General features: G+C 41.0%; 1 protein-coding gene across 4 annotated transcripts in view; it reads right to left on the bottom strand.

Annotated features, from left to right (window-relative positions):
- Positions 1 to 22,318, bottom strand: part of Gfra1 (GDNF family receptor alpha 1) — a 193,563-nt gene that overhangs the window by 137,502 nt on the left and 33,743 nt on the right. For 3 of the 4 annotated variants that reach the window (XM_048338178.1, XM_048338179.1, XM_048338177.1), the window contains one exon: positions 592 to 606. The exons of the other annotated variant lie outside the window; for it this stretch is intronic. In XM_048338178.1, the coding sequence (XP_048194135.1) occupies positions 592 to 606 (15 nt within the window). The remainder of the gene's footprint in view (positions 1 to 591; positions 607 to 22,318) is intronic. 4 annotated transcript variants of the gene reach the window in all.

The following is a 22,318-nucleotide window of genomic DNA, read 5'->3' as shown; positions in this document are numbered from 1 at the left end:
TGGAATTAGACTTTGATTTCCAGCACTCCAGAACACATGACCTTGGTTGAGAAAGCAAATGCCACCACCTCTCACTCACCTGGCCCGGATTCCCTCACAGACTCAGCTGATCATGTTGTGAGGCACACTTGACTTAAAAGGTACAGAGCATGGCCTCACCACATCTCCATGACAAAGACAGTTGTGTTTTTTTTTTCTCAGCAAAGACATGTCCCCTGGTACTGCCACAGGCCTAACTGAGCAGCAGCTCTCCTTGATACAGTGGCTGGATGAACAGAGGCTTGTATCTGATCTCTCCAGAGACACCAGCCTCCCACCAGCCTCCTTGGTCTCCCAGCACCCCTGCCCCCTACCAAGCACAACCATAAACCTGATCCCTTTTATCCCTGTCCCTGTTGTCTATCTCCCCACATAGAACCTCTAAGCAGGGTTCAGAGGAGGAAGCAGAGGCCCAGGGAGGCTGACAGCACCTGAGGCCATTGTGCTCATGGCATCCCCTTAAAGTCTGTATAACATTCCCAGAGAGGGCAAAGCCCCACACTTCAAAGAACACAGCCAATGGAAGGGCAGCAATAAGCCATAAAAACTTACCTTGTTGGAAAACATCTGCCAGGCGAGTGGAAAACCAGGGGAGAGAAGGAGGAGAGAAAGGGAAAAACATCATTAGTGAGGATGAAAAGACAACATGATAACCAGACAACATACATGGACTTTGCTATGCCCTCTACATATGGTGCCCTTGAACTTGGGAGGCACAGTTAAGAACTCAGGCTGTGGAGGGATACCTGCTAGGTCTGAATCCTGCCTCCACATTTGCCAACTCTGTGATGTGTAGTTCTCTAAACCTAAGTGGGAGTCCTGGAAAGATTAAGCATTATGTCACATTTTGAGGCTCAGCCTGTGCCTGGCACATAGTAAACAGAAAAACAGGTGGTTAGCCTTAATATTACTACTTTCATAATGACCTTATATAGCAGGCCCTATAATCATTCTTATTCTATAGGATGGGAAAGTGAGACTCTAAAAAGCTAAATAAATCATTCAAGGACATGAAGAAGAAAGCACAAGACCAGGATTGATACCAGGTCTGTCTGGTTCCAAAACCTATCTTCATACACACTGCCTGAGATGGATTTATAAATAACCACAAAGTAACAATGGAGTATATGAGAACAGAAAAAAAGATCTCTAAATATAGTCCTGTGTTTAAATAATAGAAACAAAACACGTATGCGTTCTTTCCATGGCAACTCATGATTCCTAATTAACAGTGTGTTCTTGTAGTAAATCCTAGATCAAAGTCTGTTAGAAAGGTAGAAAATATTGCATTTGTTTCAAGAAATATTTGAGAGGTTAATATATGCCAATAGTTCTGTCTGTCCCTAGCAAAAAAAAAAAATAGCAAAACCCATAGATAAGCAGTCAGTTACATACCTCTAAGAGTAACCACTAGCATGACCTTTTATTAATACTATACAAACATGTCACCTGTATTTGGATTTTGTATAGATGGCCTAACAGAAGAGATACAAAAATGGGACATATAATCCTAAGTCCATCTGTATACCTATATGTATATGTATATGGCTACATAAAGGGGATTTGTGATAAACACAATTATTTATCTCCATGAGATAGAGTTTGGTTTTTAAAAAAATATTTTGTAAGATTTTATATTATTTTAATTAGTAACAATGCCTTACATTTATAATCTGAATTAAGAAGTAGTTATTTCACCAGGTCATTCTCACTCCTATAATCCTAGCTACTCCAGAAGCTGAGACTGGAGAATCATGGTTTGAAGCTGTCCTGGACAGGAATGTCTTTGAAACTTTCACCTTCAAGTAACCACTGAAAAGCTGGAAGTGGAGATATGGCTCAAGTAGTAGAGTGCCAGCTTTGAGAGAAAAAGGACAGTGACTGGGCCCTGAGTTCAAGCTTTAACACATACCAACATGCACACACACATACACAAAAGTTATTTACATTTCACAAACGAAGTAGAGAATTCTATTATCAACATCTGATTTTGCTATTAGTAGTCCCCTGAATCCCCAGCTCCTAAGGGAGACAAAGAGCCAAGAGTCCATGGATGGTGCAGAGAAACACACACTCCCGTACTAACACACTGCAAGAGGAAACCTATGGCTGAAGATTTCATCACCCACTGAGGGCTCATTCACCTCAGTACACATGCTTCAAAGGGCACAGCCAAGCCAGAAGCTGTGGCTCAGGCAAAACAGACTGCAAGCTCACAATGCCTAAGGAGCTGATGAAAATACCGCCTTTTCTCCCACACCCAAGTTAGACAATGTAAAGGCAATGTAAATGGGCCACGGTAGTACCACTACAGGATAACCATGACTCTGCTTTAATTTATACATGCATTCTTCTGCATCCATGAGTTCTGCATCCACAGATTCAACTACAGATGGAAAATATTTTTAAAATTACATATGAACCTGACACACTGACTTGAGTCTATAATTCTAATTAGTTGGAAGGTAGAGATTGGGGGAGTCACAGTTTAAGACCATTCTAGGAAAAGAAGATGGAAAAGATGAAGATGAAGACAAAGGAGGAGGAGGAGGAGGAGGAGGAGGAGGAGGAGGAGGAGGAGGAGGAGGAGGAGGAGGAGGAGGAGGAGGAGGAGGAGGAAGAGGAAGAAGAAAAAGAAAAGAGGAGGAAATGGAAGCAGAGAAGGAGGAGGAGGAAAAAAGAAGAGGAAGGGGAGGAGGAAGAAAAGAAGGTGTAGGGAAAGAAAAAAGAAAGAATGAGGAAGAGGAGAAAGGAGGAAGAGGAAGGAGGAGGAGGAGGAAGTGGAGGTGAAGGAAAGAAAGAAGAAAGAGGAGGAGGAGAAGCAGCAGGAGGAGGAAGAAGAAAAGGAAGGAGAAGGAGAGGAGAAGGAGGAGAAGAAGAGAAGAAGAAGAAGAAGAAGAAGAAGAAGAAGAAGAAGAAGAAGAAGAAGAAGAAGAAGAAGAAGAAGAAGAAGAGGAAGAGGAAGAGGAAGAGGAAGAGGAAGAAGAAGAGGAAGAAGAAGAGGAAGAAGAGGAAGAAGAAGAAGGAGAAGGAGAAGAAGGAGGAGAAGAAGAAGTTGTTGTTTACAAGATTCCACCTCAAGGGGCTGGGAATGACCTAGTGGCAAGAGTGTTTGTTTCATATACATGAAGCCCTGGGTTCAATTCCTCAGCACCACATATATAGGCCAGAAGTGGTGCTGTGGCTCAAGTGGCAGAGTGCTAGCCTTGAGCAAAAAGAAGCCAGGGACAGTGCTCAGGCCCTGAGTCCAAGCCCCAGGACTGGCCAAAAAAAAAAAAAAAAAAAAAAGATTCCACCTCAATCAGTGTCCCAGTATGGTGGTGTGGTACACCTGTTATCCCAGCTAAGGAAATAGCACAGATAGGAGCATCACAGCCTAGGCTGGCCCAGGAATCAAAACTTAAGATCTTAGCTCAAAAATGACCAATGGGAAAATTGGGCCAGAGGCATGGCCCAAGTGGTAAAATCATCTTCCTAGCACAATCAAGACCCTGAGATTAATCCTCAGGACCACCACCTCCACTCAAAAAATTGCATCTGTATGGAACATGTGCAGATTTCTGTTCTTGTCATTTTTTTCCTAAGCAATATAGAATAACTTATTCACATAGCACTTACATTATGTATTACAAACCATGTAGATGTTAAGGCATACAGAAAGATATGCATACATGATATACCAATACTATGCCATTTGATAAAATAGACTGTGTACCAGCAGATTTCAGAACCTATCACTCATAGATACCAAAGGCCAATGGCACAGGCTATACAGTATAACTTTGGTAATTCATCACTCGCACAAATTCTGACCCAGTAGTGAGATAACACTGCTCAAAGACCAAGAGAAGGACCATGGTCAGCTTTCTAAATATAATACTTTCATCTGTGTTTGCTTCCTGGACTCTATAGTCTGAATCACCCATTCTCTGACCAGCCTACATATCTTCAAATGTCACTGTGAAGTCTGTCTCCAGAGAGAATCTACTACTATTTCCACCTCTGTGCAGGCTGAAATTGATCATTAGTTATCTACACAAATGATATGTTATTTGTATAAATCAGTTATTTAGGGAATATCAAAATTGAGAGACAAAGGATAAAAAGACAAATGATTCCAAAAGCAATGCTTACAAAACCATTTGGTGTAAACCAACTGAACAACTCATGGCGGGGGGAAAAGGAAAAGAGGAGGGAGGAGGCGGGGGGGGGGGAATGAGGGAGGGAGGAGGTAACAAGTTGAACAAGAAATGTACTCACTGCTTTACATATGAAACTAACCCCTCTGTACTTCACTTTGACAATAAAGGAAAAAATAATAGATTAGTTATTTATATAGATCCAATGTATCTGGATTACATCATGGATCCTAATTGCCTGGAACAGTTCATTACCACTCAGGAGGAAGGGAAAAAGCACCAGTTTGCCTTGGTACCCCTCAGGTCTAACCTCTTCATTATCCAGATGAGGAAACTGAGTTGTGGATAAATTATAAATATCTTCTAAGGTCATACACGGAGTTCAAGACTGAATCAGGACTACAGGAGACTCATTTAACCTTCATGAAGCACAAAAGCTCATCATCCTTATTAGCGAAGTACAAATTAAAGATTTATCATTCTCCTTTAATGAATAGAGACAGAAATTTCCAACCTTGCAAACACCAGGGAAATAAGATTAGCCTTTCAAATGCAGATCCAGTCTCCATATCCATGTAGAATCTACAACCTCCCCTCATGGTTCTCGACAAGGAACACTTCCTTGGAAATTCAGTACTGGTTTGAATCACTGCAATGTCTCAGTGGGTAAGGAGGAAGGAAATTCAGGCAGGGGATTCAGTAACTTTATTCCTTCCAGTCCTATAGTATATTTCACACTAGCAGAATAATTTTCATACAGCACTATGCAGAATTTCTACTCTGAAAATTCTCTTGATTTTTATGTAAGCTATTTTAGACTTTTTTCCACAAAAAAAATCTCTCAGCCGTATTTACATTTTGCACCTTTTTACTCAAATGTAAATCTGAATAAACACTAGTATAAATATTACAACAATTTTGCACATGAGGTGTCTTGTAATTTACACTCTAGATTTGCGGCTTTAGTCCTCTGTGGTATAAATTATTCCATTCTTAGCATCCGTTAGTCTCTCTCTCTCTCTCTCTCTCTCTCTCTCTCTCTCTCTCTCTCTCTCTCTCATAATAGCTTTGGGTACCTTCTTTAACATTTCACTTTTCCAAGGGAAACAGTTATTCAGGCTTAGGCCCAAATGATTAACGGGCAAAAGAATGGAAAATAAGCGAGAAGGTAGTTTCTGTGGGGTGTGCACATCCTCACCCCTCAAAAACCACATGTGCCAGAAGGAATACAAGCCAAGAAAACACTGTGCCGTCCTCCACTCTGTTGCGCATGTCCATCCCCACCTCCTAACCCATAAGACCGCACCATTTGTAAAGAACAAAGGGTCTCAAATCTGAATGTGATATATCTGAATGTGTGTAACCAATCACAATCCTTCTGAGCTGGTATTTTCTTATTCCCAACTTAGGCCTAGTTGAAAACTTCAGCCTTGTTGTGGGGAAGGTTAAGTATTTTACATGAACATTTTTCCCTCCTTGCTACGGTGATCCATGCTAAGGATAAACCAGTGCCATCTTGCTAGCCTTACAGGGACCAGGAGCCAAACCAGTCCAGAGCTGAGAGCAGTGAATGATTACTACTGCAAGCCACAATCAGGTTGAGCCCAAAGGACAGCAAGGACGCTTGGGCAGAGGAAATGAACTCCTTGAGACAAAGCTCTGCACAGACTCACTTCCCCAGGGAGGAAACCTCAACCCCCATCATTCATGTGAACAAAGAAAGCCTGTTTCCCTGGTCCTGACCCCCAGCCCCTGGAGCCCTTCTGGTCCTAGAGAGAGATAAAAGGCCATGTGTAATATGGTGATTCCGATGTGGGAAGAAGAAAACAAGGAATGAAGAGCTCAGATTTGACTTTCTTAGTTGCCATGTCCAATTTCTTCCATTAGACATGAGCATGGAGGCAATGTGCCCCTCCCCCCACCGCTATGAGAGATTCACACCCTAGAGATCTTTAATGCACTGGGTCCTCCAGAGGATGGGCCATAAAAAGACTAGATTATTTATTATTATTAATAAGTTATGGCAATTAGGCTGGGTGATTCCTAAACGTTGCTGATTAAAAACTTTCTTGAGTGCTGCTTATCCACAAGGCTAGTGTTTACCTTGATTAAAAATGATTTAACTACACTCTGGGTGAACCCCTGCCTTGTGTCTGGGTTAATAATTAGCAGTGCACAGAGCCACTCGGGTTAAGTGAGTTGGCTCTCCTTTATTTATCTATTGCTTTGTTTTATGAGGAGAAGTGGATGGCAGTCTTAGTGCCTATTCAGTCTGCTAGGAGTAATTTACTATTCCAATCCACAACCCATATCTATGGTGAGAGAACCCTTCATTGTTATTACAATAGCACACTTAGCACACACCCCACAGCATTCAAGATATGCCAAACACAGAAAGTGTGCTTGACTTCCCTAAGACTGGGGGAGGTAAAGTTACTAGTTCTCAAACAATGTAATCACACTACTCTCTCAATTTTGCTTTCTTTTCTAGGTTAAATTATATATGAGGGGAGTTTAGTTTCTTGAAAATGCATGCACTTAACTCCCATTTAAGAAGTCTCACCTGGGGAGACAGCTGTCTTACGAGTCCTCCTGTGGTTTGAGCTGCAAAAAGAAAATTCTATTTTTTTTTCAAGTACAAGTGCTTTTACAGTAAAGCACTGTAAATTTTACTGGGACTCAAATAACTAGGGCTAAGGATCCAGAGAACACCTGGAATTAATTCAGCTTTCTTGAAAGGAGTCAGGTTGGCTATATCCACCAACGTCAAGTTCAAAATGAGTTTAGTTGCCTCCTTACCAAATTTCAAAACCCAGACATCTCTGCAGAATTACAGAAAAAGTAACCAGAACCCAGTCTGTGTAGTTCTGCTAACCTCTGTACATGAAGTGGATTCTTTCTATTCTATGTTGAAAACTGGGGCCCACCAAGGCCCTCCTCACCATGTTGAATATCAGCACTCGGGAGTAGCTCTGTTTTAAATAGACCAACATACAAATGAGACCTCCCAAAGAGGGCTGGGTGAATTCCTTCTCTCCACAATATGACCTGATGTATGTCAGCACAGGATCATGGCCATTGCATCCCAAAAACCTGAGAAAGGACCCCAGCTCCTTACTGGGTAGAACCCAGGGGAATCACTCAACCTCTTGTATCCTCACCCCCATTCTCATAATCTCACCAGTAAAGTGAAGAGGCTGGACAAGCTCTTCCCCTACCATAGTGACGTCACGAGCATCAAGCTGGACAATTTAACCAGCACATGTACTTGGTAGGCAAATAAGACTTGGCGAAATCCTGGCTGCAGCGCCTCTCCAGCCGTCCTTTGCTACCTGTTCAACCCTTTGAGTCTGAGTTTCCTAATTTGTAAATGAATACAATGAAATTATCTCTTAGAATTCCTCTGCTGGTCATTAGAATCCTGTATGTAAAGCTCTCATTCCACGGTGGTTAGTTGATGGCACACACCTCATAAATGGAAGTCAATGTTACTATAAGCAATAGAAGAGGGAAATGAAAAGGCTAAGGTGCCAAGGTCATCTGTCATGGGATCTTGAGCAAACTCTCCATCTCCCCAAGCTTTGGTTTTCTCTGAACAGCAGATTGCCAGTAACTATAGCTAATTTATGTGCAACCTCATAAACTACCATGGAGATCAAATGAAGTAACGCATACCAGAGTGTGAAATAACTGGTAGATGGAGGGTTTCTATAAATGGTAGTACTTACTAGTATTCCATTCTTTGTATAATTTATTGATTAGCTACTATGTGAAATAACTGTGACTTACACAGGGCTGTATAGGAAAGATTCTACGAAAAATTCATTTAAATGATCATTTTAAGTCCTTCTTGTCATTCTTTAGCTACATGCAATTAAGAAACCTCAAAGAAATTCTCATATATTACCTTATGAATGACTGAATTCTTTTCCTTTCTTTCTTTTTCTTTTTTTTTTTTTTTTTGATAGTACTGAGGTGGTTTTTTTGTTTTGTTTTGTTTTTAAAGAGGGCAGCTTAGCCTTGCCTATGATTCTTTTACCTTTGCCTAACAAGTAGCTGGAATGAGAGGTACGTACCACCATGCCTAGCCTGAAAGAATGATTCTTAAGCCTTGTAGTCAAAGATCTGATGACACTGGACTTTCAAATACCAATGAAGGAAGACGTTGTGTTTAGCATATAGAGGCTCCAGAAACTAAAACCCAGGGCTTGGCCTTTATTTTTTTGTACCATTCATCCCTTTGTTCTTATTCCCCCCTCCTCTGGTCTTGTCTTTGTTTCTGATTGCCCAGGAATTAAGGGTCTCCCCATTCAGCCTCTACCATCTTGACTAAGGATCAACAGAAATGAGGATTGTCTGGAGACAGACAATTTCCAAGAGAACTGTGCTGCTCCCTAGAGCGGGGTGCTAGGATGAATTTGCCCGGGAAAAGGGTTCCACGGCTTTATTCAATATATCAAAGTTGGAGCACACCACACCACTTAGACATTGTCCCTTCCTGTCTGCTGTAGGTGCAGGTCTGTTGCTGCTGGAGCGGGGCCAGTCACGCAGTCCTCCGGAGGCTTTGGTAGGCCTCAGTGGCACCACAGGGACTGTGATTAGTTTTCAGTGTCTCCAGAGCCAGACAGTTCAGGCAAGACCCATGACCTTCCTGCTTCTTGCTGGCACCAGCAGGCATCACAAACTGAACAGCCCCCGTGAGTCTTGGCAAATGCTTTGAGGACTAGCTAGAAAGCCTTGCTGTCCCAGACCAGCCCTTTCTCTGATGCTACAAGGAGTTTTATCTCCTTCTTTTTCTCCCCAGTCTTGTTATAGATGTGGGCAGAGAAAGTTCTATCATTTTCCTTCCTCCTGGCCTCCCCTCACCTTTTATCATGTTAGAAATAAAGACCAATACTTTGCCTGTCATTGTTGTACCTCTGAACACACTCAGTGCTCAGTAAATGTCTTTTATCTGTGGATGAGGAAAAAATATAAAAGCCCTGAAGAATCTTCCAGTTACATTTTTGAGGGAGTGTGCTACCAACATCAATCTAGGGCCCTGTGCTTGTAACCATCAGCCAACACTGATTTGGTGAGGCAGGAGAGAGACAAAAGCTGGTAAAAGTCCCTAGCATTTTATGACTTTCTATCCCTAGTATATCTCACTCTTAGCACTGAGGGATAAAGCTCTTAACTACGGAAAGCACATAAAAAATAGATTTAGGAATAATACTTTTTATTATTGCATTCTGTATACTATGAAAGTTATGTTCGAGTCTGCTAGTACTTTATGAAGCTGAGAAAGTAGAACAGCATGGCTTCCCAGCTAACAGTGTATTTTATATCCATTTAAAATGTTTTCCCTTAAATTGAATTACTTTTTGAGTAATTATAATAAGACTAATCTTGGCTTAATGAATTCATGTACAAATACTTTAGACTGCATTATTAAAATCGCGATGATATGAAACTATATTAAACTCGATCTCTCTAGCAGCCAATGTTTTTCTTTGAAAAGAACAGCACACATGACTTTCCCTGAATTCTTTTGAATGTGCTGAAAAACCACGAGAAACCACATTAACAGAGCAAACAAAAGAATACACTGACAAATAATACCATTCTAATTTTCCTAAACTTATATAATTGAGTATTAATTAGAAATCACAAAGTATTTTTAGAAAATATCCATCTACACAAAGGACTGCAGAGGTGGTTCATCTTCTGGGGAAAAAAAAATGTCATTACAGTTCTGATTAGCAATGACATTAACTCACTATTGATAAAATACTAAAAGTGAGCCCATATATATCAAACCTTATCTTCCAAAATGTCTCCAAACATAGAAGTCTGAATATCTGAATTCTGCTACCCACTGGGCACAAAGCCGCCACATCCTATGGAATTCAGTTTCTCCATCTGCAAAATAATTTTGCACTAGATGATCTGTCAGGTCCCTTATAGTCCTAAAATTTGTGGTTTTAAGTTTAAAATTACACACATTATATCAAATGGGTTCTCACCGAATGCAGCTATTCGTCATCTTATCTTTACTAAATTATGTTCACTGAAAAAAATTGTTCCCTGCAATCCACATATATCCACAAACACATTCATAACACAGCCTGTGATTTCAAATTTATCCCAAGATATTATCTCAGTGGTAAAGTCTTTTTCCCATTACAGATAAATTATAAGCCAGGTGAAACCTTCAAGAAAAGAGTGGTTCCTTGCATCAATTTCTAATCCCCCACCCACACGTCCAATGCACACTTGTAGAACATACTCTTTCATCTCCATTTTCAAGTCAACTGATAAATTTCATTACAAATATATTTCTTCACCAGGCTTGTGAGGTCGAGATTTTAAACAGATTGGTTAGCCAGTCTCCTAAATTCGAACTGGGTGTTTACAAATGTCCAGCAGAATCTATCTCCCACTTTGCCAGGCGATCATTATCAGGATGGACAACTTGAAAGCAACTGTAAGACAATGGCCATCATCATTATTCTGATGGCTTGGCATAAATTACTATCAGGAGAGCTCCCAGGAGCCAGAGACAATTAAAGTCTTGAGTTCTGAGGAGCTATCCCCAATGACCAGGCACTGTTGATCATCATGAAACGAGCCTAAGACTGGCGACATGACACACTGCAGGCTGCCTTCAGTTTCAGGATGTACAGGTTTTAGTCTGGCTTTACTCTCAATCACTGGAATAAAGTTGAAAAACCCAATCACTTAAGCTCTTTAGGTTTCAATGGGGGGGGGGGATTCTACAAGAAAATCTGTCAAACGACTCTAGTTCCTCAGTTCTATCAATGAAAATGACTAATTCTTTCATGAGGAGCCTCTGTTCCATTGCTCCCCCATTTCCTGCACATCTCCCGGGTGCACGAATACACACTTGTCATTGGCATTGTCTCCCTTCTCCCCAACTGAGCTGAAAGTACTAAGATGCCCAGGGACGGTATATTCATTGTAATTCCAAAGCCCAGGATAAAACATGACAGTACAGTAGATGCGCATTAATATTAACTAATACATTTTCAAAGCGATTTGTGTATTTAGTGCTAATTTATGTACTTTACATAGACTAATTTAATTCTTTCTCCCTTTGGATATTGTTTCTTTTCATTTTTGGATTGAGATACTATCAGGCTGATTTTGAACTCACAACAATCTTGCCTCCGTTTCCTAAGTACGAGGATTACAGGCCTAAGCAACCATGCCAGTGCCTTAACAGGCTCAATCACTCTAGAAAAGAACTGTCATTGCTATGCTGATTTTGGAGACATTTATAAGAAATTAAATTTTAGGATATCACACTAAGATCAGCAACATTATTTGGCACCCAGTAAACTGTGCTCGTTATGATGGGTAAAATGCACTGTGTGGATCTCAAAACTCAAATATCAAAGGTATCCAACAAATTCTCACCCACCTCCAGCATGGGCTGATGCAACCCAGGGAACAGATGACAAATCATTAGTAGCTACAGAACATCCATCTTCCTCTAGGCCTAGGTGCTTCTTGAGAAGCATGATCACTGTTTACCACATGAGAAAGTCCCCAAACTAGAAGCATTACCTCACAATCCACACCACCCCAAGTCTTAGTATTTCTCAGAGGTGGTTAGAAGTAAGTTCTCCATATAAACTATGGGTATCCAGGAATCTTTCTTCTCAGCCATCCTAACCCTCCATCATTTCTTGTGGTGGCTGTGCATGGCTAGAGTAGACTGAAAAAGAGAATAATCAAAGAGCTGAAGACTCCTCACCAACCACCTCTGCAGCTGTGAACAGATCTTAGTCTGGAATCTCTTCATCTCTGTAACAGCCAGCAAGTCATAAATGTATTTACCACAAACCACATCCCATTTAAGTATCCTCTTTAAAAAAGAGGGAAAGTCCATTTGGCAGTTTAAGATTATTCTAAACCTGTGTGATATGTGGTATTACTCACTGGCTCTACACAATCATGAAACATAAATGTCACTTTCATGATGGATTTACAGAGCTGGCTTGCTAGGAGCTCTGGAATAAAAGAATTCCAGCATATTACAGAGTATAATTTTTTTTAATCTTGCCTCATATATACCTATATTTCAATGCCATGGTTGACCCTGAGGTCTTCCCTTCAGGGCATGAAGCGGCAAGATGCCACCTTGGAAAGAGAGTAGCCTTCATTAGAAAATCCAATCTGCTGACACCTTGACCTCGAACTTCTCAGTCTCTAAAAGTATGAGAAAACAAATTTCTTGTCTTTATGAACTACTCAATCTCAGGTATTTTTTTAAAATAATAGCACACATTAATACTAATCACCATAATTAAAAAGTTAAGATAATAACAGGTGTTAGTAACTAAATGGTGAAATTACAACCTTCATATCCTGCTGATAAGGATGAAAAATGTTTGTGACACTTTGGAAAACAGCGCGGCAGGTTCTCAAGTGTCTCTGTACATAGAATTCACCATATCATCCAGCAACTGCACACCTAGGTGTAGGCCACCCCATATCTTGTGCACAATGATTCTCCTGCACAAATAGTCATGACAACAGTATTTATAATAGCCAGAAAGTGTAAATAATCTAAATGCTCATCAACTGATAAACAGACAAAAGGACATTTCTTTTTATAAATATTATTTAGCTATAAAAACACACAAAGTTTAAGTAAGTATGATTATGTGAAGAATACACAAAGTTCACCTACAGTATGGGTAAACCTTGGAAATGTTAGGCTAAGTGAAAGAAGTCAGGCACACAGGACCATATATTATATAATCCTGATGATATCAAGTGTCAGAAACTGGCAAATAAAGTAGAATAGAGGCAAATAGACAGAAGATAGGCTAATGGGTTCTAAGGGAAGGAAGACATGAAGATATGAGGGAGGAAGGGTGTAAGTTAGGAGTGATGGGTTTCTTTGGGGGGGATAATGAAAACATTCTAAAATTGACTATAGCAGACATACACAACTTTGTGAATCCACTGAACTGTATGTACACTTTAAATGGGTGAGTGATAATGTATGTGACTGTTTGCAAAACTGGATACATTATTAATGTCTAGCAGTGATAGACTTTGCCTCTCTGAACCACAGCTGGGCACATCAATCTCTTACAACTGCATCCTAGCTCTCCATCCTATAGTCCACACATTGAAAGAATCACATGCCGATGCTAGACACCATGTGAGAGAGATACCACACTCTGTATAGGAAAGGTTACTTCCAGATGAAATTCCACACATGCCCTCTTCAAGGGGTGACAGCCTGCTACCTCCATCTACCCTCCAGTTATCCAATATGGCAGCCTCCGCCATGTGTTGTGACTGACATTTAAAATAAGACAAGCCAAATTATAACATGCTTCTAGTATACACAGACACCAGATTTTAAACACTGATCAGACAAAAGAAAGGTGAAATCTCTCACTCATAATTGTTTGTATTGAATAATTTGCAGAAATATTTTGGGTGAATGTAAAGGTTATTAAAGTTCATTTCACCTCTGCTTTTTAAAATTTTTCTTAATGTGTTGCTAGGAAATTTCAAATTACATATATGGCCCATATTATCCTACCCATCTACTATTGATCTCTCGTGTATTTTAAGATCTAATATTGATCTCTAAAAATAAATAAGTCATTGGAATTGTCCTCATCCCTGATGTTTTGGAAGATTGTTTTATTCAGACTTCTAAATGGTAATTAACTTTGAAGTCCACTCAACAGTTATAAAATGCCTGCTGCTCTGCAATTACAGAGGCACAAATGGTTCCTTGTTTGCTGCCCTCTGCCAACTGGTTCCCTGGACAGGGGTGGAATAAGCTTGGCATGGCCTTTAAAATATTGGCATGCCCGAATCTGTACAAAGCACAAATGTTTCCCAAATAAGCCAGGCTCAGAAAACTTTGCCTGGACTCTTCAACACTCATGATCAAAGGCTTGCTTTTGAAAATGCTTAATGATCAAAGACAAGATAATAAACTATTACTCACAGCAAGGAGAATTCTTCTCTGAGTAAAGGACCTTTTGCACATCAATCTGTAAGCATTTGCCTCAGGCCACATTTAGGAACCCTGAACTATTTAGGAGGCTTTTCAAGTCTCTTTGCTCAGGATCCTCTTTGGTATATATTTCCAGGACAATGAGAACATGGCCAAGCTGTGAAGCAGGCTACCAACTCTGACTCGGCTACATTTGTCAGAAAATCCAGAGGTCTATCTATAGTCCTGAGAGAGGAAAAAGAAATGGATCTCGGATGGATCCTAATGATGGAGACATTAGCATGAAGTAGCAGAACAGAGATCGCTACAAGCCTATCTGGTGCTTCCTTATTCAGCCAAAGCAATGCATCAAGTAACCCTATCACTCTGAGTCTCAGGAGTTAAGAAGATATGGGCATGTCCCAGGGTGGCCAGAATGGCCGTTTTGGTAGATGATGGACCCATTATTCCATCATAGACGTGCTCAGTTCTTTTGGTGAAGATATGAACCAGAATCATGTTGACACTCTGTGTGGTCTGCATCTCCAGTACACCAAAATTAAGGACAGTTTCATGGCTTAATTGTCTCCATTCTGTGCATTATGAAATCAGAGACCAAATATCCCAGGTCCTTAATGCCTTCTGAGCACGCTATGAGTCCAGGTGGGAAATACAGTGCTTAATCCCATCTCCTGTTCCATTAGACCGGCTTCCTCTACGTGCTCAGAAAGAAAAGTGCACCAAGCGCCACACCTGTTGTAGCACTCGGGGCAGGCCACACACCATGCTCAGAGCTGGACAAAGAAAAAAGACAAAATATACCACTATCTCTGCCCTCTAGACCGTTCCTTAGTTAGAGCCCATCAAGTATTTTCAAGGGGTCTGTGTGGTGAGCAGAGTGTGCTATAAAGAACAAGCTCATTTCTGAAGTCAGTTTGTGGCTTGGGATGTCTTCAAATTATAGCAGTTGTTACAAAATGTACCTGACACAGAGTTCCAAAAAAACTGGCTGTAAAGTGGCTATTTCTAGGTGGACCTTTTCAGGCTTGGCTAATCAAAGGTCTCATTTTTCCACTTTCCTCCCACCATTCCCATTATCTCCCAGGTTTGATAGTAAGCAATAGGCTGGCTTAGAGCACCCTGGGTGGTATGATTTGGGATGATAGAAATATCTTTGTAGGCTATAAACATCTGGATGCTTTAGATGACAGAAGTTTAAAGAAGTCCCCTCATCTCCCAGCTAGGCACTCCAGCTGGCTTGGTAGCCAGAATGGCGGCAAAGGATGAGCAGAGGCTCCAATCTCTTCTCTATCATGAGCAGAATGATCACTAATCAAGACTGCCTGTGTTAGCTGGGCGCCAGTGATTCACAGCTGTAATCCTAGCTATATGGAAGTCTGAGACTGGGAGGAACCTGGTTCCAGGCCAGACCAGGCAGGCAAGTCCACAAACGTCCATCACAAAGGAAAACTTTGGGTGTGGGAAATGAAAAGATATACATACCCAGACAGGAAGCAAGACCCTACTTCAAAAATAACCAGTGTGAAAAAAAAGGAGACAGGATACTGAAGGGATGACTCGGTTGTACAATACCTACCTAGTAAGTGCAACACCCTGAGTTCAAATCCCATAACCTCAAAAAACTAAAAGGAAAAAGCCCATGTTGGGGGACCAGGCATGATACTTCATAATTCATACCTGTAATCATCACTACTTGGGAGGTGAAGGTTGGGAAGCCTGGGGTATGAGACTAGTTTAGGCAACAACTTTGTGAGATGCCATCTTAACCAATAAGAGAGACAGGTTGGTGTGTGGCTGTAATCTCAGCTACTAGGAGGCATAGGTAGGAGAATCACTGTCTGAGGCCAGTCTCAGGAAAAAAAGTAGTTGGTATCCGAAGGATGACTAATGCAAAAAGGGTAAGACATATGGCTTGAGTAGTAAAGCATAAACCTAGCATGGGCAAGGTACTGGCTCTTCAGTACTGAGACAGAAAGAAGGAGGGAAGGAGGAAGGGAGGGAAGGAGAGAGGGAGGGAAGGAGGGAGGGAGGGAGGGAGGGAGGGAGGAAGGAAGGAAGGAAGGAAGGAAGGAAGGAAGGAAGGGAGGAAGGAAGGAGGGAGGAAAGAGGAAAGAGGGAGGGAATGAGGGATGGAGGGAGAGGGGAAGGGAAGGAGGGAGAGAGAAAGAGAAAAGAAGAGAGATAGAAGAGTCCACACTGGGTTGAAGATGTGGCTCTATGAGCTCAATAATAGTGCTTGCATCACATGTTCAAGGTTCTGGGTTCAACCCCAACTACACACATGGGTACACCCCCATAGTATAATCCCTGGAATTCTAAATTTAAAAAATAAAGAAATACAGTGGGTCTTATATAGCAAATGGGATTGTACAGTCCCATTACACATGTGATTCAATTAAGGATGATGCAATAAAGGATTATCCTGGATTACTCTGGTTGTCCAGCCTAACCACATCAAAACTGGCAAGTGAAAAATCTATCTCTAGAGGGTTGTGATGGCAGAAAAAGTTTCAGAGATGCTGTTTCTGACTCTGAAGATAGGAAAGGAAGCCACAAGCCAAAAGACGCAGGTTAATTCTGCCTTCTGGCCTCCAGTAGGGTAGAGGGCCATTGATACCTTGACTTTACCTCAGTGAGATCCAAACTGGACCTCTAACCTACAGACCTGGCAGCTAATATGTTTATATTAGTTAAGGCTCTAAATTTGGCATAATTTGCTACAGATCTGGGCAACTGAAAACATACTTCTCATACACAGTGAAATAGTGAGATAAGGTCAGTAAAAACCATGAATGGAAACTACTTAGAGTGGCACATGAAGATTTAGAAGTAGCTTCCTTCCTAGTTAAAACAGAGATTTATACTTCCATGGGCAGTCTCTTCTCCCATACCTACATTCGTATGATTACTCTTGGTTGCCAACCTGATTGGATTGAGAGTTGCCCAGGAGTTTAGTAAAGCATGCCTCTGCCTATTTGTGAGGGAGTTTCCAGACAGGGTTAAGAGGTAAGACATGCCCTGAGTAGATGTCATCATAATCTAATAGGTGAGGAGCCTGGATAGAACAAACAGGGAAGAAGGAGGAAGCCCTCTTACGCAGATTCCTCATCTCTTCTCTCAGTTTCCTGGCCTCCATGAGGTAAGCTGCTTCCTCTGCCACATGTTCCTGCCACCATGATGTTCTGCTTCACCTCAGGCCCAAAGCAATGGAGTCAACCAAGCATGAACTGAAACCTGTGTACCAGGAAGCTGAAGTAAGACTTCTCTCCCTTAACTTGTCCTCTCAGCCATGTCACAGTGATTAAAGTCTGACTAGCACATACTTTAAGCAAATATTACAGTGCTGAGACTCAAGTGGGCTGAGCAATTGGAGGAATAAGTGGACATTCTTCTCCTTCTTTAGATGAGACAACATAGTACATCTTCTCTGATACAAAGAACTGTTTGGGCCAGAAGGCTGTTCTACCATGTCATAAATCCATGCCAGCACCTTCTAGAAAACTGCCCATTTCTTTAGGTTTCCCTGGGTTATTCCCTGAGCCAATCCCTAGCTGTATCTTTAACTCTGCATTTTCAAGGAGCTTGGTTTGCCCAAGAGAATAATCACACACTGATTTGCTAACTTTCTGAACTGTGTGTGTGTGTGTGTGTGTGTGTGTGTGTGTTATCTCATCAACCCAAAACACATCACTGAATTATAAACAGTGTATCTGAGGACTAGCAAACCTTACTAGAGTGTAATTCCTACCTAGAGGATCCCCGACAGCTTTCAATGATTCTTGCAACCACTATTTCTAGGTGAGCAACCACTCTCTTCCAAGCATTTCTCATTGTTTTCTGATGTCAATCTCAAGGCATCACTGACAGATGACTATTAGGAACTCATTTTAGAGCTGAGCAAACTCTTCAAGGTCATAGTGAAGGAGCTAGATTCAAAACTGGGTTTAGATCAGACCAAAATACAAGCTTTTCTGCATCTGTTGAATGCCCTTCTTACATGGAGACTCCCATCCCTCAGAAGTTCCTGAAAGGGTTACAGTCAAGACACACACATATAAAGCCTGCCCTGTGTCGAGTCTCAGTTACAACCTACCTTCTCTAGCTAAGGAAAGGAAGAGTTCTTGAGATAAACAAGACTATTTCAACCATAGTAATATTTAATGAAGAATCATTAGACAGAGGCCATGAATATAAATAGACCAAGACTCTATCCAGTACTAGGGAAACTAGACACACAGGGTTGGGCACGCACGCACACACACACACACACACACATACCACATGTACACACACATACTTTAACATAAGAAAGAGGATAAATATTTTGTCAAAGCTTCAGGAAGTAAAGTGTTATCAAAATAAGCAGAAGTCACAGCAGCCATTGAGTGAGAGACTCTCAGTAGATGTAGGATATAGACACACAGAACACCTCTGGATAAAAGAAACATCTTTGTTCTTTAGGAAAAAAAGAAAACATAGAGGCATCTGAAAAGGACAGGGCTAGATCACAAGTTGGCTAAGACTTTAAGAATGATGTTCAGGAGAGGTTGGGCTTTAGTTTCTGTTTTTTAAGTATTTTTATGTATAATTTAAATTTACTTAATGAATGACCATGATGATTTCTAGCTGAAAAGCAAAATGTTCACAACTGAGAACAGCCATTTACACATGGAACAGAAGCTGTGCCCTGTATCACTTACAGTCATGGAGATTAGTCCTTCTCTGATGACTTGCAATTCATTGTGGATTCTGATTACAGAGTCGATGCAAAACTATTTTACAACATATGTGTGTTAAGTAAATCCAAGATAAAGCTTCTTGTTTCAACTGTTACATTGATTAAATAAAGCTTTCCTTTCCTAGTCTTAGTAAGTATTCCCCTTTTCCCTTTCCCAAATTCTAGACCTTTTTTCTTTTTTCTTAACTAAAAACAGCTGCCAACCTTCTCCTACCTCACCTGCTTAGTGAAGAAAAATAATCTGTTGTAATACACCCATAAATTTAAATTCTAACTACCATATAAAAGCTAATGTCCTGTGACAGGCATTACTTCACATTTTCCCCAACACCTAAATCAAGACCTCAGCACACAAGCTTATTTAAAACAAATTCAACCATGCTATGAATCAAGAGCACTTCCTTCCAAAAAGAGGACTCTTCTGGAAGAATTTTCATGTAGTTCGGCCCTGTCTACTGGGATCAACTTGGGAACCCAGAGGGAGGAGAAAAAGGAGAAAGAGAGAGGAGCTAAAACTTCCTGGCCCCATCCTCCTGGGAGGAAGACCTGACCAGGCCATCCTGTGAGTGGGTGATGGAAGAGGGCCCGCCCCCTCAGGTTAAACCATCCACATCAGGATGAATGGACTCCAGGATGTGCTGAAATAAACAGACTCAATATTAAATGAGTTCTATACTTTCCAGAAATTAGGTGAGCAAAATTCATTCTCCCAGGGAATATACATTGCAGAGTAAAGTCTGGCAGCCCTCCAGGGTCTTGTCTTAAATAACAGTTGGGTGATTTTTAAAAAGATGAGAATTTTAGTGCCTTGACTTTTTCTTTAAATATACGCCATGGGAATGAATCCATTTATTGTAAATATCAAAGCATTGCAGTGAATATTTCCTATGTGGAAAAAAAAAAAAACAAGCGAACTCCTCTACCATCTTTCTTGAAGCCTTTTAAGGTACTTAAGTATCCTTAATTAAAAAAAAATATGTATTACTAATCCTGGTGTTTCATGATGATAAAGGATTCATCTATTTTTGTAAGGAATCACCAGAACAAAAAGCTATTAGAGAGTAATTAAACACCACACTCAACATAGATACAGAGAAAAGGAGAATGGCAAATTATCTTTATTTGTAGCTTGTTCTGAAGTTTTCTGAAGTGGAACACATTTTAGCCAGTAAATTCCTCAAAGATGTTAAAAAGTAATTAGGGGGTTCTGTGACAGCCTCCCATTCCATGGCTCCAAAGCTTCAGGTTTTCCCAGGGTTTCTACCTGAGAGGGTTACCAGGTTGGACACCCCTCCCCTTTGTGAGTCCATTCAGAGATATCTGCTGAGGTGCTTTCTGGTGCTTCTCTGCTTGGGCAACCCTTTGTGGGGACTGGCCATATCTCTGACCTTTAATTAAACAAGGTTACTTTAAAGTTAGGCCTAAATCAAGATTGTAGCAAGCCATCTACAAGTCTTCCTTGTTATTTAAAGACTATGATTATTTTTGAGCTAATCATCTTTCTACCTACATATATACTTGGGAGTGTGTTAACAGAGTAATACATTAACATATAAGGATGCCCTAAATGAGCAAATTCCTAGGATGAATTCCCAGCATGGGCTGAGAGCTATAGAGCGTATGTTTCCCACACACAGGCAACCTAGGCAGATACTGCTTCAGTCTGGCCTAGACCATCGCAGGTGCTGGGTATCCCTCCTCCTCCCATGCTTTAAGTACCTACAGCTCAATACCCTCTTCTGGACATTCTCCCCTTTAAAACCAGTACTCAATGTACTGCCTGTTTCCCATGTCCCCTATCCACATTCACCATCTCACCAATAGCTGTCACCTATTAGCTGCGTCTGGTTTCTCAGCCCCTTCCCCTTCCACTGGGTTCTGTTTGACCTAACAGCCTAATTCTCCCAAAGCAGAACCATCTAAGTACAACCTTTGGTTTCTTTTCACAATCATACTTGATTTTCCATTTTTCCCCCAACACAAATTATGTATAAACACTAACTCAAAGAAAAAAGGGGTAAAAATAGAATCACGTTCCCTAAATTCCACTGAATATGGCTCTGGGGAAAAGTCTGTTGTTTACTATAATCGATATTCCTTGCCATAGCTGTTGGAAACGGACAGTTTCAAATTGATTAGTTTTTGGATAGGGTTCCTTCTTCGTCTTTCCTCAGCCCTTGGTGAGAATGAGCATTTAAATCTCCCTGCTCTTTGAGAGAAGGTAGAACTTATTTTTAGTTACAGCCTGAATGAATGCAGATTTTTCCCTGTTACACTGGAGTTCAGCTGGTGGAACTGTTGTTTCACTCATCACTTTCAAGGAAAATGTCCACAACCAGCTTAGCTTTCAGTTCCCTCCAGTGAAACATTTCCAGTCTCTGGAAGAGCTTCTACCTATGGGAAGCCCTTCAATTCCTGGCTTCCTCAGGTCAAACCTTCTTGGAAGTGGATACTACCTCAGAGACCTTGAGAAATGGAAGGAAAGATGAGAAGAAATGGCTCCAGCAAGTATAGAAAGGAGTGTCTTGGATTCTAAACTCAAAACAAAAAAGCAGAGATAGATTCTGGTCTACAGAGTAAAACAGTGTTTTATGTACGGTAGGTGGTGATGAAGTCTCAGTGTAGAGTTTAAACTTAGGATATACAGAGAAAGAGCTTTTACTCAAGGAAGGACCATTCATCTGGATCTGGTTGAGCAAAACTCCGTAGACCCGATCCTGTACATAACCTCATGGCCCGCCATCACTCATTGGCCCCTGGCAATCCATGCGGCCTCTGAACAACCTTTTCCTTTAATAACCATTATGAGATGCAAATTACATTCTACACATCCAAAAGAGTATCACCAGGCCCTACCTAAGACCATGCACTGAGTGGAAAGGAACAAAGGTCTATAGTTCCAACCTGGGCAGAACTGGGCAGTCAACCATGGAGCAGCACTAACTAGTGTGTTAAGTGTTTATCCAGCCTTCCGGTAGGATTTGAACCCTCATGAGAAGAGTTCACAGAGAGCTTTCTTCTCTCTCAGTCCCACAGATACACAAAGAGGAGGCGATGTGAGTACCCCACAAGCTGGTGGCCACCTACAAGTCAAGGGAAGTGGCTTAAATGGTAGCCTTCCTAGCAGCTTCCCAGCCTCCAGAACTGAGAGAAATAAATTCCTGTTATTTAAGTTACCAACTTAATCCATGGTATTTCATTGGGGTTAACCGGAGCAGGGTAAGGTAGAGCCAATTTCAGTGAGCTTTGTAGGTGCTCATGGGAGCCAGGAACCACGGTAGCAGAAAGTGACCAGAATATATTTCTGCTTTTCTTCTTCTTTTTTTTAAAATTTAAATTTTGTTACAAATGTGATATACAGAGGGGTTACAGTTACACAAATCAGGTAATGAGTACATTTCTTTCTGA

The sequence above is a fragment of the Perognathus longimembris genome, chromosome 2 (genome assembly GCF_023159225.1).
Source record: "Perognathus longimembris pacificus isolate PPM17 chromosome 2, ASM2315922v1, whole genome shotgun sequence".
Lineage (NCBI taxonomy): Eukaryota > Metazoa > Chordata > Mammalia > Rodentia > Heteromyidae > Perognathus > Perognathus longimembris.
This window is presented reverse-complemented; position numbering and strand designations above follow the sequence as displayed.